Below are 15859 nucleotides of genomic sequence, written 5' to 3' on the forward strand. Positions count from 1 at the left end.
ATAAACTAGGTAACCTTATTAATAGTAAAGTAATAGTTTCAGTGCTAAGATTTTAAATTATAACCTAAAATTTCACTTAGAATTAGTTAACTATATACTATCTACTAGGATAACTACTGCATCACTATATATTACCTACACTATATAGTACTGTATACTATGAGAATAGTGCCATAAAAATATAGGTACTAAGAATGATGAAGATAGAAAGAGAAAAGCAAAAACCTACTTATATTACTCTTAATATCCCTAATAATCTATAGAGAGATCTTCTCCACTGGTTCACCAGAAGAATACCCAGTTTTTTTTTTGGCTGGAAGTTTATATTATCTTAGATGATTAAAATTATTGCAAGCCATATCCTACATTATCTTAAAATATCATAGTGTTACACTAATTTAATAAGTTATAGTGATCATAACTCCTAGTTATATTACTATACTGACTACTTCTCCACTAGCTAACCCTAATCATGCTATATTCATGGTGGCATTCCCTTTATTTCTTAGTTATTCCCTTTATTTCTTAGTTATTCCCTTTATTTCTTAGCCATTCCTAGCTACTACTTTATATTTAGAGTGGCTGTAGGCAACACTAGCCATTATGTTTATTTAGAAGACATAAGTTAAAACCTAAAGAGTACTTTTAAACTGCACCTAATATTTTTTACCACTAGGGTATTAATATCTGATGGTAAGCAAGCTATCTATATAAAATATAATAGTATTTCTAAATTAATCATACACTAGCAGACTTATCCAGTCTAGAATCTTAGTTAGTAGCCCTGTGGTCCCTACATTATACCATTCACTTACTTCTTTTTAGATTAGTTTCTGCTTAAATTATTAAACTATGTATCACTAGGAGCAGGTATTAAGGGTTTACTAGGAGTAACTAGAGTCTAAAATTTACTAAACTAAAGCATTATAAAAAACTCTAACTAATTATCTAGCATAGGTGGAGGAAGCTCTATCATAAACTAGATAGGAGAAGTATAACCTTAAAGTAAGGTTAGTGCATATTAGCTAGGAGAAAGAATCTTTACTCTAAAGCTTCTATTTAGAGAGAGTGAGAGTAAAGGAAATAGAATTATGTCTTATAGTTCTACTATAGACTAAGTCCTATAATATAAGTATAAGTAGTGGCTAAGGCTATTTAGAGAACTCTTATATAGGAACTTAGGGAAATACTCATTCCATGTTAGAACACAGACAGCTATGCAAATCTATCTTAATATTATAAGCTATAGTTAAGTTATTAGATACTATAATAAAGTAATTCATAGAAGCACTACTAAATATACATAGTTAGGTCCACAACACTTAAATAATAGTAGAGGATTGCTCTAGATGTGTTTCAGAGAGAGGCAAGGATATCTATGCATGAAAACCCTATTAATAAGCTATAGTACTAGTAGTGTATAGTAAGATAGTGCTTTTATTTTTTCTATGTCTTTTCTGTTCTTAATAAACTTTAGTGACTTAGTATATTAAGGGATAGAATAGCAAGTCTAGGTGTAGCACCTATATTATAGCTATTTTATCCCAGAACAGCTATATAATGGTAAAAAATACTTAAAGGGTCCTTATTCCCTTAGATAGAACCTGAAATTCTTTATTCTGATAGCTCCTAATTATATTATTTATGTCTATTCCTCTAGATTTAATAAAGCATTCTTTAACAACCACCATAGAATAATCTTCTTATCCATCCCATTCTTATTAGTGATTATATTCTATTTCAGAAGAAATCACACCTATAGATGACTAAATCTTATGGCATGGCAGAACATCCTCTAGCCTTAAAAGGCTCCCATCTTAACTTTAGTAGTCTAAATACTTGTTAGTTGATTTGTGGTAGGAGATAGAAAACCTAGTTTATGAGGTTGGCTATTTAAGGGGAGAGCTTCAATGGTAGAAAGAGTTAAAACAAGCCTTATTATAATTACAGGAGTAAATATTTAAGATCTTTCATAACATAGAAGATGCCCTGGTGCAGGTCACCATAAGATTAGAGGAATCTAAGAGATGGTACTTAGGCCTCTGGGGAGTTAATTAAAAAGACAGAAATGCTGGAGATAAGGGGGGGATAATCTAAGTAAATTAGGCATTAGCCTATATATGGAGATATTAATTAGTATTTATAACTACTCTTCTTATTTATGATATTTAATGCTCTGTCTCTCCAAACATAAATATTAACTGTATAAATCCTCTAGGACCTAGCAGGGCAGTATTTCACGTAGATAGCCTATTAGTGTTATTTTAATTATGTTAATAAGGTGTTTAAGCATGTCTTAGAATAATAAGTATATTTAAAGATAAAAGTAATTTACTGCTTACCTTCTATCTTTAAAGTCTATGCCCACCTTAGCACCCTCTCAGGCTCCAGGAGGTGCATCTTAATAAAATACACTAATATCTTTTAATTAGGAGTAACCCTAGTGCCAACACATAGCAAGTCTCTGCACTAGTTATTAGTGTAGATAGTGGTTGTAGGCATATTATTAGTGATTAACTTATGTATTAGTAGAGCTAGGTAAGTTTAATCATGCTGCTGCATTCAGGTATGAAATCAGGGTTGGCCTATATAGATGGGTGGGTCCAGGGTGTGGAGTGGGTTATTACTTATTAAATAGTTTTAACTAGGTGCTTAGTGACATGTTTAATTTAGTGAGGTGAGTTTAGGCTGTCTGTTAGTAGCTATAAAGACACAGAGCTTCTTTGTATCTGTGGCCTTCTAGTTATGTTGTTTTAGGGCTGGTGGCGGAGGCATTATGATGTTAAGGAGTAGATAGATTAGGAGATGGTCTAAATCTATATGAATATTAAGTGCTATCTTGCAGGCTACTAGTCTTGTAGTTAGGTCCATAGACCTAAATGTTAGATCTATAGTAGACTAATGATCTTACTCATTATAGGTGACCATGCCTGGTTCCATCTATAAGTCTAGGAGCCAGGTGTTAGTTAGTTTAAGCAGCTTATCATACCTGAGGTTAGTATTTTAGATGGAGTTGCCACCCCAGGCTGGGTGGTCAAGGTTGAAATCCCTAAGGAGCAGGTAGCTACTTGCCTAGGGGTCTACTGCCTGTTCTAGTAGATTAAGGGTATCTGTCTGTGTGTTGGGGTTAAGGCATGGATTATATATATTAAAGAGATGGGTTGAGGCTTATTAATAAAGAACTCTTAAGAGCAAAAGCTAATGTGTAGCCTATAATAGTAATAAAAGTTAGATATCTTATACTCCCTTAGAACCTAATAAGTAAAATCATGGATTAGTAAAATCATCTAGTAGTTTCCCTCCTATACTATTACTAGGTAGAATAGCATGAACCCTATCTGGTTATGGATGGAGCAGCTAGTTAAAGTAAGGACCTAATAAATTTAGTATGGCTTAGCAGAGAAGATAGGAAAGAGAGGTTAGCCTAATTTATTTCCCTCCTAAAAGTGTAGTAATGAACCCTTTCTTATTTTCTTTCTAGCACAGAGCTGTTATAGGCTAGGAAAGTCTCTTAAGGAAATACTATAGTCATGCTATAAAAAGCAGCACCTAGGGACTTCTCCCTACCTAAATCCTACTATCCCATCATGCTTCTTGATACCCTAGGCAAAATCCTGGAGTTAATTATCACACTGCGCATCTCCTATGCACTAGAAGAGCATGGCCTGCTTCCTAGAGGACACCTGGGTGGCCATAAGGATGTCTTAGTTAACCATACCATCTAGTTAATTCTAGATTATGTCTACCAAGCATAGGGCTTAGATAAGAAGGCTAGTATGCTCCTCCTAGATATTTCTAGTGTGTTTAATAATATCTTACATACATAGCTACTCCATAACCTTAGAACTATGCAGCTAGGCTGCTTTGCTAACTGACTACATGTGATAATGCTACAATACTACCAGGTGTTATAATAAGCTATAATCACACATGATGTAGATAGCATATCTCCCCTATAGAGACTAGAGGAGGAAGAACCATCTTTCTACCATTATCTAATTTCATTACCACCATTATGGCCTAAGGCTCTACCATCATAATAATTTAGTAGCATATCCTTTTTTTCCCCTTCTAGGGTCCCCTGGGTTTATTTAATTATTTTCTCTTCCCTAATTTACTAGTTATTTAAGTATTATAGCTGCTCATCTTCCTGACCTCACTTAGCTTAGATGTCTGTGTGGGAATCCCATGGAATACCTTATTACTTTATCACCTTTTATCACTTCTTATTAGATTTCCTCCCTTTTTTTATTATACTACCCTTACATATTTCATCCTTATTCATCCTTAATTATCTTACCACCTTACATGTCATACCCTATGCCTAAATATTCTGTTATGCTAGCTCACTAGATCATCACATTCTACTTTTTAGATCATAGGTGCACATGTAACTTAGATAATATAATACTTACTACTGCATACCATATTTGCACACTATACTAGCAGAATAATAAGATATCTCTAGCTAAAACCACTCACTACTAATAACATACTCATACTAAATCAACTAGAAGAACTATAAGATCACATTCTGCCTCCTCTGCCTCATCACATCTTAATAAATATTACCCCTCAGATTAGGTACACTCCTGCTAATCCATTACTGCTACTATTAGGACATTCCTGATAATCACCTAACCTCACACTAAAATAGACTAGCAATACCACCATTGGGTTGAAGGATACACCAGGAAATATAGTAGAAATATGCCACAACTATTAGGGTGAACTGCAGCTATATTAAGGTCAAGGTCATCATCAGCTACTATAGAACCTAATATAGTATTAAGAACTTCCCCCTCTATCCCTTGCCCTATCATCTCCCCTATTACCCTATTAGAAGCATCTAGTAATAACAACACTAACCATACTAAACTTATTAAGGAAACTCCCTATGCTTCCCACATCTAAGCACTACTAAACTAGCATAATAACATCCTAGCAAACTTCTCTATGCTATAATCATCATCCTTTATTTACTACTCTAGCTCTAATAGCCTAAGTCTCTTAAGCACTAAAGCACTACCTATAATAGATAACCTCCCTATATTACCTTCTGAATTATCATCCTTCATTAACTACTTCCCCCCTAATTTAATTCTAATTCTAATAACCCAGACTATTCAAACACTAGTTTACACTAGATAATATTAACTAATAGCTAAAGACTCTCCTACAGCTGTAAGCAGCACTTAACACAGCCTAAAATATATCTACTAAGTATTACCCTCACTAGCTTATGTATGGATGTGAACTATATAAACCCCTTAGCTTAGGACTATAAGGCTCTGAGCCAGTCCAGTTATTTAATATATAAGATAATGCTATGAACACCCTACCAGACATATTCCAGGCTAACACAGGGGATGGCAACCCCTAGCCTGCATAGCTGCCAGAGATTGCTTGCAGAGCTTATCTTTAACTAAGATGGGGAAGATGGTAGGGGCCCTATATAGGTGCTTAGCTTAGGGATATGTTAGAAGATGACCATGGGTGTTATGCTGGATACAGTATATATAATAATAGTATAGAGTAGATAGCCCAGCTATACTTAGGAACCTGCTGCCACTTAGCTGATAGGCTGACAGATACATAAATAAATAATTAAATTAAGGTGATATTATTCAGTAGGAAGCCATTAGTATATCTATTACCTTAAATGCACAGAACTCCCCTTTATTTTTGTAATCCTAACCACAACTTATGAAATTATGCATTTAGCTAAATCCACTATGGCCAGGCTTGGTGAGTGGCTTCTAAAAAGATATATAATATAATTCCTCATGACTTTAGTACTGAATCTCACCTTAAACCATGATTCTTATATAAACCACTAGGAATGGGGTAGAAACCATCTGTTACCTCTACCTCTATAGAGATATAAGTGAGCATGCACACATTCACACTAAGTATAGTTATAAATATTATAAGCTCTACCTCTTTAGGGGCAACTGTATCCTCTAATACATTAAGTATATCTAATTAATTAAGCATAGGGGCAAAAGTAGGTTAGGATTAGAGTATCCTTAGGAATTCTTCTACTTAGAGTGTTAGTTATATATACTATATTACTGCAGAGGAGATTAAAGAAAGTAAGTAGAGATAATATACTACCTATTAGACCTATAATACTACTTAGGGGCAGAGGGACAAAAGCATGGCCTAAGGCTTCCCCTATAGGTATAGATAGAAGGATATATATGCATGAGTTAGAATCATAAGTCTATCGTATCTAAGAGAAGCACTCATTGCTTAAGGTTTTATTATTATAAGGTTCTGATGCTATTTACATATGGGTTTATATATGGGAGGATATTGCAGACCAGTTATTAAATAGATGACTCTTAACTAAACTTAATATAGAGAGTTTAGGATATACCTCAACTTAATTCTAGGATACTCTTAGAATTATAGTTATATCTATATCCTTTCTATTTCTAGGGCCTAAGTCTCTATTCCCTATATCTCTTCTGTCTACCTCTCTAATAACCTAATGATAAGCCGCTAGCAGTCACAATATATCAAAGAAAAAAGTGCTCTGAGTAGGTTATCTAGTATAGAGTCTAAGCTATAAATCATTAATTACTACCTAAAATAATCATCATGGCTGTGCTCCGCCAAGAAATAAGATAAAGCTAATAAAACTATGAGAAAAAGATATGTATAGGTGAAAGAGAATTTAATTAGTTAAATCTAGATAATTATAGGTAATTACAGGAGACTACTTACCTAACTATTCTGCACTCACCTAGGCTCACCCAGGGTCACACAACTAAAAGCAGCATCGCGCGACAGCAGCACCCACCAACCTTTTAACTGCGTTGAAGCCACACGCCGGCTGGTTAGTAGTTGGGTGGGTGACCACCAGCGAATCCCGGCTGTTGTATGTTTTTTTCTTTCTTTTTTTGTTTTCTTAAAAGATTTGCAGCATTGATGTGATCCCATAGTAGCCAGCTCATCCTTTCTTACACAGTACGCTCTTTGTGTAGAACAATGGGTAACTCTCTGTATGGAGATAGTCTGAAATCAAGTAGGCCCAGTCCTGCGCCTGAGGCCGACGTAATAGCCACTATTGCCTCCCAGATCGGAGCTGGACAGTTGCTTTGTCTTCTCAATTAGCCTTTCACAATAAACACTACCTTGATTAGAACCAAGACAAATGAGTATGATTGGTGTAGCCCAATTCTGGGGGGTCCAGACATGAAAGTCTACGTCGAACCTTTCCGCAAACGGAACAAAGGGTTTCATGATTTCATGATCTCAACATGACAGAATCTCGAACTAATCAAAGGTTTAAAGCCAATAGCCCGCACAGCACAGTCCTGATATGACATACTTCGGAAGAATGCATGTCTCAAGATGTCCCAGCAGGCAGCGGCTTATATCGAGTCTCACACACGCTTGTCCACCTGGTGCGATGAACTGGAGTTCTTAGGGTTTCTTCTCGCAGAGCTCGCCAACCCGGGAGCTCTTGAAGCAGCGGGGTTTCAATGGCACCAGGCTGCAGATCTTCCTGTGACGGTAGATATTCTCGAAGAATCCTGTGTCCAGCCAGCTGGGATGCTCTATAGGGCCTTGGGTCAGAAGCCTGCTAAACGGTTCCGGAAATGGCTTGTGAAATCAAAGGAAATCCGAAATCACATGGCTCACCACCACGCACCGACTACCGCAAAGTTGGCCTCTCTGAAAGAGGTCAGAGACCAGCTCAGTGAACAGTTTGAATGTGTGATCAAAACGGTGGCTGCGTTCTGCGGCGTCCGTGAGGTATGGAGGCCAACAAGTCTAGCTTCAGGAATGCTTACCATCTCAGATCAGGTGGTGTCCGTATCCATCTGCCTTGAAGGTGTCGAGAGGAGCAGACACCTACAGAATGGAGATCATTTCTCTCGCTGGTGGCACCGACCGCCTACTCTCACAGCGTAAACGAATATTAGAGGCTCCGAACCAGCAGCCAGAGAGGGTGCGACCTCAAGGGAGCGGTAAAGCTAAGGATAAAAGCCAACAGAAACCATTCCAGGCGTTTCTAAAAGCTCAGCGGCGCAAAGCGGAGAACGAAAGGCAAGTTAGGGCGAGGAAAGAACAGATCAGTGCTCGAAAACTGCGCGCGGTAGATCAAAACTTCTACCAGATGCGGCAGCTGAGATTGATGCAGCTTGATCGACTTCGCAGTCGGATGGAGCACGAAGAGAGAGAGTGGAGGGTTCATCGCTCAATACTCCTCCAAGACACAGTCCGCTCATCCCCGGCGGATGTGGACGCTGTGTTTGCCATTCTGGCGCTGAGTTCCCCTTTTTGGCTCTTAGGGATGTTGATACACGCAATGTATGAGAAATACAAGATCCTTTACGGGCATGACTGAGATTCCGGCCCGGTTACTTCAAGTCTATAGTTTCTAGTGATTGTTCTTAATACCAAGTGATGATTTCCTCATGGCAGCCACTGGCATTCTCGAGAGAGTGATGTTACCGACAGAAGTACTGCTAGCGCCATCGACACATGTATGCTCAGTTCAGTTTCTCCGCATAGTAAAGTACGATTTGACAGCTGTGGCCTCACGGCAGGTTGAGATGAGGACAGTCTTTCGGATCCTGATAAAACACGCCCCCCAGTTTCTCAATACTCTGGCACCGTTCCTCCATATTGTATGCATTTCGAATCCTGGCCGTACCTATTTCCACAGCTTCCCGAAGAGTGGTCCGAAGAACCCAGACACCCCCAGTTGCAGGCCAGCCCACGCCAGTGAAATTCTCGTCGTCCCAGCTCTGACCGGTGAACGCCTCCATATAGGCATGGGCTAAACTTTCCCACCACTCAGCTCCAAGGCGACGCACTAGTCGTGGTAGTCGACTGCTAGCTGCTTCGGCTAAAGGGAGCAATACGAAACATCGACGGCTTACAGCGGTCACAATGTGCCTCTTCCTTCGCCTGCCAGTCCGGGTCCGACTTCGGGGGCCGCTGAGTCGGGGTGAACCGGTCGAGGCCCAGAAAGTCCAGTTCCACCGCGGAGACATCCTGGAGCAGGTATCGGCCGCCAATGGACGGGAATCCGACGACATCAATGCCGGGACCAGCCCCAAAGTCAAGCCAGTAACTCTCATCATTGAGGTCGTTCCCGGGAGGACAGACAATGTCAATATCCACTGATGAGACGATATCTGAAGGTACTCTCTGCGGATTGTAGAAGAACAGACAAGATGCGGATATTAAGGCGAAAAGAAGCCCCAGGATAGTAAGCAGCATGATGATGGGAGGTGATAACGGGGATAGTTGAGACGGAGGGAAAGGGGGGAGGGAACATGTTATATCCAATTATCCATGGATCCAAACCCCTGCTTGCGGTGGGGTGCACTAGACTAGTCAGTCAAGTAGGTGATCTGACGATGAGTTGGAGGCTCCAGTCTCTCAACAGTCGAATCATCGCGGGAACCATGATCAAGTCGTGAGTTCGCAGATCAGCCTTTTGATTGTCTTCAGGATGATCAAGTATCGCGTGTATATATTGGGTTTATCAATATATCATCAAAAAAAAGAAAAAAAACCAAAGGAACTGCACCCTGCAGACCACCCGTCCGTCGAGCAGCAAGAGCTGAGATGTTGTTGTAGGGGTTCTACCGCTGCACTAAAAAGGTGTCCAGACCTTAGTCAGTCAGTAACAGTAGTTCTTATGACAGATGTCATTTGTTTCTTTCTCGCCGATGGTAGAGAGGGCCTCTTCTGCCAGCTGTCAGCAAGGCTGCCGAGCGCCACAGGTCAGTTGAGCAGCATGGACGCCAGGAGTGGCCCTTATGTGAATGATAATAATTTCGGAAAGCGCCCCAGGGCACGACAATAATTGTAGGAAACAATCCGGAAGTAAGGTTGAGGATATTGGCCAATATATGCTGAATAGATCTGAGTGTCAGTATGTCCCGACTCGGACGATAACAGCCTGAAGTACACCTTCATAACTGGAAGAGGCGGCAGACTCTAGGCATGATATCCCTCCAGCTGTCGGCGGCAAGGAGTTCTCGTTTTGTAATGTTGCTGCTGGGTATCTTTGTCTCGTCCAATGGCATATTCATCCCCGCCGACCGACTATTTGGCCATGCATAGCTTTCCCGGAGCCCATGAGTTCCATATCTGCGTCCCTAACAACCGGAACGTGGGCTTATAAGCTGGGCATACTCTGAACTAAAACCGGAGCGGAAGAGATCTCTTTCGGGCTGTCTGGGGACCGGGCCGGCCCGCTCGCTTAGTGGAGCGCCAGGATTCCGATTTATCTTGGTGAATGAGGAAGTACTCCCTAGATGCAGTTGATTAAGGTTAGCAGGAAGCCTTCCGGATGATCCCACATTGGTCAGAGTGTATGGTTTAGTGACTGCATAGTTGCGTCGGGCAATGATGCCCAGGTTAACACTAACAACACAGAGCATAGGCGAGTTTCGCCGGGCATTGCTGTAACGAGAGAGCAAGAACGAAGGTACAGCATCTTGTACGAAGCCAGTGAGATATCAATATGCAGAAGCGAAATATGTTGGGTGCTGATTTGGGTGACTGACTGGCTATATACAAAGGTTTACGACCAAACTGTATCTACACAGGCACCGGCATCGCCTACCATTCAACTAGAGAATTTGCCGCTATATTGGCCTGGAAAGAGGTGGAGAGGACGGATACGCCTGCCACCGCATTCACTGGGCTTAAGCAAAGCCAGAGCTGATAACCCAGCTTACATCGTCGTTGAATGAGCCGGCAGCATCAAACGTGTGGACGCCGCCGTTGCTCGCCGCATAGAGCACGTTACTATAGTGACGGAAATAGCGGGTGGGGAAGCTCCAGGAGCGAATCGAGCTGCCCTGGCCATTAAGACCGGCTTGGGGACAGAACGTGGCGTCTTCTTTGAACTGCTTCGTCCCGTCGTTGCCGTTCAGCACGAGCGCAAAGTTGCTGTGGCGAATGAAGCTCCCGGGGGTGTCTTTGGACTCGAACGAGAAGCAGCCGCTGTTGGCCAGACCGGTGCGAACCGTCCACGTGGCCTGCTGTTTGAGGGTGGTGGCACTGGCGGATGAGACGACCTGAGTGTTGATGGTGGAGCCGGTGTGCGCGAGATAGCGGGTTGTACAGCAGGACGTGGTGGCCCGCAGCGAGATCGCGGAGCCGACGGTGAGCGCCGGGCCACTGGTCAGCGACGTCACAGCGTAATTGGCGGCGACGATGTCCGCCTGCACGGCATTTTCAGTAGCATCGGACGGATACCCGGAGGTCATCACGCCCTCGTAGAACGTGCCCTGGGCGCCGTTGCTGTTATCACCACCAATTCCAAGGATGATAGCGCCCTCCTTACTCATGGGATTGTAGCCCGATGCATTGGGGCGCGCGCCGCTGTAGTAGGTCGCCAGCGAGCCGGACGCCGCATTGGCGCCGCGGATCGCCCATCGGTTGGGCCCCCCCTTAATGGCTGCGGTGAGAAACCGATAGGAGACGGATGGGTCGCCCGCGTTGTTGGCCGGGCTGGAGCCGGAAAAGAGGCCATTCTCGAGATCGGCCATGATCCACGGGCCACTGCCCGAGCCCGAGCCCCAGACGGTGTTGGTGCCGAAGTAGATGGCCTCCATGTGGCCGTTGCCGGTATCGAGACTGCTGGTCTCGGCGTTGCCGTAGTCGAAACAGCAGCCACCGTTGTAGTGGGTCCCGTCCAAGACGGCGTACATACCCTCCGCTGCGTCCCCGATCGCTGTCCCGCTGGCAGCATTGTTGCGGTAACCGGTTCCGGGCGAGATGAAGACGCCGTACGCCTTCTGCCCATTCAGGGTGACTGGGGCGCCAATGGCGCTGGCAAGGTTGTCGTAGCCATTGGCTTCCGGGCCCTTGAAGCCGCCGGGAGGGGCCTGGGTGAGGTGATTCCCGCGGCCGGACTGGTCATAAATCACCGTGATCAGGCAGGTCATGCTGGCGCAGAAGGTGTCTTGAGCAGCAGCGTTGGCGACGCCGCCCGCAGAACGCGGCGCAATGTTCGTCGTGGCACCGTCGGAGCCGCGTTTGACCTGGTAGAGTGGGCCAGAGTAGGCGCTATACAAGGCACGAGTGGTGCTGTGCGCCGCAACGCAGGGTGTGCCACCGGAGGAGTAGATGTCGCAGGGCGCGGCAGCAGCCAAGGAGGACGAGACTACCAGGCCGAGGGCAAGTACAAAAGCCCGCTCGCGGCTTGGCTGAGAGAGCATGTTTGATCACTTGTGGTGTTCAGGTGGGCCGAGCACGCCTGGAAGAGAATCCAATTCAGCCACAAGATGATGGAAAGGTAATTGATACAGAAGAGATTCGTTGAAAGGTCTGATGACTCTGAGGCCATGTTGTGGTCGCGTCTCCCGTTATATAGTCCTCAGTGAATCCGGTTGTGAATGTCGACTATCCACGAGCCGGGGCATGTTCAATGTACATGCCTGTAGCCCCTCAATCCTGGCGGTCCTCGCTGAGGGGGAATTCAACACTCATCCAATGGGATTTGGACAGAGTGATGTTCCATCCCACCTCATGGGTAGTGCTTGCCAGAAGCCGTCTCTCTCTGTGTGTGTGCGTGTGTTATTAGGTCCTCTTTCTGCAATGCTGGAGAACAATAGCTGCAGATGGGCAATGAATGCACCCCGCATAAAGGTAGCATTAATATATAACAAGGCTTCGGGGGCTTAATTTAATTTCCATCCACTCGTCTAGGGCCAATTCCAGCTGGTGCCGCCGGGGTTTTTCCAATCCCAGAGACTCAATGGCTGATCCTGGCTCATGGTATAATTCCGTGAAGAGTGTACTAACGCATACCCTGTCTAACTCTACTCCGGTTGACTTGACCAAGTATCTTGAATGCTGCGCATGCGTAATGACATCGGTACTTCTACGTAGTACTTTACCCGTCCGTTGTGAGAACAGCTCCTCAACCGCGAGGTAGGAATGATTATAGCCCAGAAAGATATGATTTGTCAATGAAGTTATGCCCCGATTATTATTCCCCTTCCCCGGCATCCCATGGACGGGTAGCAGGGTTAGAAGGGACAGAATTTTACAGATCTTTAGTATGTAGTCGGTATCATCATCCAGCAAGTATCCGAATGATGCTTTAGGCACTCAGAAAGACAGTGATCCTAGAATGCGAAAGTAAGTGCTACCTCTTGCCAATGGTCAGTGTCCTTACAACCTCGAAAGAAATGCGCCCTGTCATGTCATGGTATATACATCATACAGGGTGTCATGTCAACTCAACCGGTGTGTGTTGACCAGATCGACAGGCACGTGATGTAAACATACACACATCACACTAGGCCAGGCTGCACTTCTTCTTCTACTTACGTAGTGGAGTTATTCTTCTCTCTTCACTCTCTGGCCGTCCATTAGATCCCTCGACAAGCGTATCTTCAGCCCTATTTCGACGTCATGCGAACCCGTAATTTGCCCAAGAAATCAATCACATACTCGGCTGCCAGGGACCGCGAGGATGATGTACTCCGCCAATTGGAGTACTATGATGCTCAAGCCTTATTCTTCTCTCAGCTGAGTGAAAACACTGACTGGATGGGAAGGGTCGTCGAACATCATCTGCATTTGGGATCCAAGCATAAATGCAGCGTTGCTAGCCAGGAACAGTGGATTCATGGGAGCTTCAATCTCTGCATCCCAATTACAATTAGCGGTTGGGAACACCGGAAGCAGCGAGGAAATCGGGTTTTCTTCCGACTTCCTCTTCCTTACCGGGTAGGGGAAGAGTTTCGACCCGGCAACAGCGATGAGAAGATCCGGTGTGAAGTAGGAGCTTATGCATGGCTGCAAGAAAACTGTCCAGATGTGCCGATCCCGCGCCTCTATGGGTTTGCACTGTCAACTAGTGAACGTGTACGACTCCGATCATCATCTTTTTTTTTTTTTTTTAGGATCGGAACTAATATGTGAAGTAGTTTACTCATATTGATCATTTACCCTTCCTGAGCCGATACTTTCAGAAGATGCGTCGGTGGTGGCTTACGTTTCGTGGCCTCACAGTACCATCGTGCTATGTGCCCCATCCAAATAACATATCTCCACATGGCTTTGGGGTCGGATATTTGTTGATAGAGACCATTGAGGAACCTCAAGGGAGCATGCTATCTAATACATGGTCGAGAAACTGTTCAAACCCCGAGTTACGCGCAAACTTCTTTCGAAGTCTGGCCAGAATACTCTTGAGTATGAGCCGGATACCATTGCCCCGGATTGGCTCTTTCACCATCAACAATAATGGATATCTACTTCTGAATAATCGGCCACTTTCAATGGAAGTTCAGATGCTAGAAAATGAGGGGATACTCAATGACATCTCCCGTGATGTAACCTATTCGACTGTCGAGTCTTACACCGCAGATATCCTTCACGTCCATGACAGCCGTCTGCAGGGCCAGCCGAATGCTGTAAATGATGTGTCTGATTGCAGCATACAAATGGCGACTTTGGCCGCTATGCGCGCTCTATTGCCACGGTTCTTTTCTCGAAAATACCGCCATGGGCCGTTCCTTTTCTCCTTGACAGACCTGCATCAGAGCAACATCTTTGTGGACGCGGACTGGAACATTACCTGCTTAGTCGACCTCGAATGGGCATGCTCTCGCCCAATTGAAATGGTTGAGCTTCCATATTGGCTGACTGGGAAAGGCGTGGATCAAATTGATGCATCCGAATATGATATCCCCCGAAGAGAGCTAATGGCCATCCTTGTGTCAGAGGAAGCCAACACTGCCCACCAAGGAGTACCACCACTGTCCGAGATTCTCGCACATACATGGGCTTCAGGAACATTCTGGGTTACGCTGGCTTTGTCAAGCCCTTCCGGTCTTTTTACGATATTTGGAAAGCATATCTATCCACTGTTCGCTAGTGACGGCAGTCCTGCCGATGGTGCGCTACCGTTTTTCTGGATAAGAGATGCGCCACAGTTTGTCATTTGTAAGATTTCCGAAAAGGAGGAGTATGATAGAAAGCTCAAGCTTGCTTTTTGCGAGCCAACATAAGCGATCAGCTGGCTCTAAAAGCTTATATCTACCTGCGGCCAATAGTCTATCCCAGAGATTTAGGGCAATAAAGACGATGCCGCAGTGTTGATGTCTGTCATCATCAGAGATGGGTCGAAAATTGAGGTGCAACTGGGAAACACCAGCTGACTACCCCCAAAACTACTGACAACGAAACTCTCATGGAAGAACCGACCCATTTTCAACTGAATTGACCCTGAACAGGAGGCCATAGAAACATTCCGATCACCTATCCTAGTTTGGTGGGAATCTGAGTGGGCTAAGAGGCCTAAAGGTCTGGTTGACACGGATGAGAAGACAAGCAGCGGTTAGGAAGGTAGGAGATAGTAGAGGCAAGACCTACAAAATACCCTTATATCCTTGGTCCACATGGAGATCTTTCTTCTTTCTGAGGCCCAGCTCCATGATAGATACACACTTAGCATACCCTTCCTACAATTTCTATTTTAAAAACATTGGATTGACATCAGTAGTAGTAGTGCAATTTGTAGTCCACCTTAACCGAATACACGTATCAAGCAGGTAAGGCGCATTGTACCCTAGGGATAGAGCCACATCTTGATTCCGCACCTGTAGATAGTCTGGGCTGAAGCTAGGGCCCCTGATTATCGACTACATCAATACCACCCACCTGGACTTACGCCTTCATGTATGTGATTGCGACAGACAAGTATCCCCGATGATACCTCCTCCACTGGAGGGAGGATCCGGTGGAAACATCCAGTGGGTAGTCACCCAATCATTTGGCTAGCCAACAGCGTGAGGGTTCCACAAGGCCGGAAGATGCTCTCGCCTGGAATTAGTGAGGGTATTCCAACGGGGACATAAAG

At 44.1% G+C, this 15859-nt stretch overlaps 4 protein-coding genes across 4 annotated transcripts, besides 3 other annotated features; 2 read left to right on the forward strand and 2 right to left on the reverse strand.

Moving 5' to 3' along the window:
* Positions 1–491: 491 nt before the first annotated feature.
* Positions 492–548: a microsatellite.
* Positions 549–2667: 2119 nt separating this feature from the next.
* Positions 2668–3156: a mobile genetic element.
* Positions 3157–3521: 365 nt separating this feature from the next.
* Positions 3522–3857: a mobile genetic element.
* A 3505-nt stretch (positions 3858–7362) lies between these two features.
* ACLA_066450 (uncharacterized protein) lies at positions 7363–8362 on the forward strand (the record flags this gene model as incomplete). Its single annotated transcript, XM_001272434.1, has 2 exons — positions 7363–7767; positions 7814–8362. The coding sequence occupies 2 exons, from the start codon at positions 7363–7365 to the stop codon at positions 8360–8362; spliced, it is 954 nt and encodes a 317-aa protein (XP_001272435.1).
* A 193-nt stretch (positions 8363–8555) lies between these two features.
* On the reverse strand, positions 8556–9243 carry ACLA_066460 (uncharacterized protein; the record flags this gene model as incomplete). The annotated part of the gene is made up of 2 exons (XM_001272435.1): positions 8556–8833; positions 8901–9243. 2 exons carry the CDS (start codon positions 9241–9243, stop codon positions 8556–8558), a joined length of 621 nt encoding a protein of 206 aa, XP_001272436.1.
* A 1439-nt stretch (positions 9244–10682) lies between these two features.
* ACLA_066470 (alpha-L-arabinofuranosidase B) lies at positions 10683–12203 on the reverse strand (the record flags this gene model as incomplete). Its single annotated transcript, XM_001272436.1, has 1 exon — positions 10683–12203. The coding sequence occupies one exon, from the start codon at positions 12201–12203 to the stop codon at positions 10683–10685; it is 1521 nt and encodes a 506-aa protein (XP_001272437.1).
* A 2073-nt stretch (positions 12204–14276) lies between these two features.
* Positions 14277–15008, forward strand: ACLA_066480 (uncharacterized protein; the record flags this gene model as incomplete). Its single annotated transcript, XM_001272437.1, has 1 exon — positions 14277–15008. One exon carries the CDS (start codon positions 14277–14279, stop codon positions 15006–15008), a length of 732 nt encoding a protein of 243 aa, XP_001272438.1.
* Between the last annotated feature and the right edge of the window lie 851 nt (positions 15009–15859).

Source organism: Aspergillus clavatus, genomic scaffold (genome assembly GCF_000002715.2).
Source record: "Aspergillus clavatus NRRL 1 1099423829799 genomic scaffold, whole genome shotgun sequence".
Lineage (NCBI taxonomy): Eukaryota > Fungi > Ascomycota > Eurotiomycetes > Eurotiales > Aspergillaceae > Aspergillus > Aspergillus clavatus.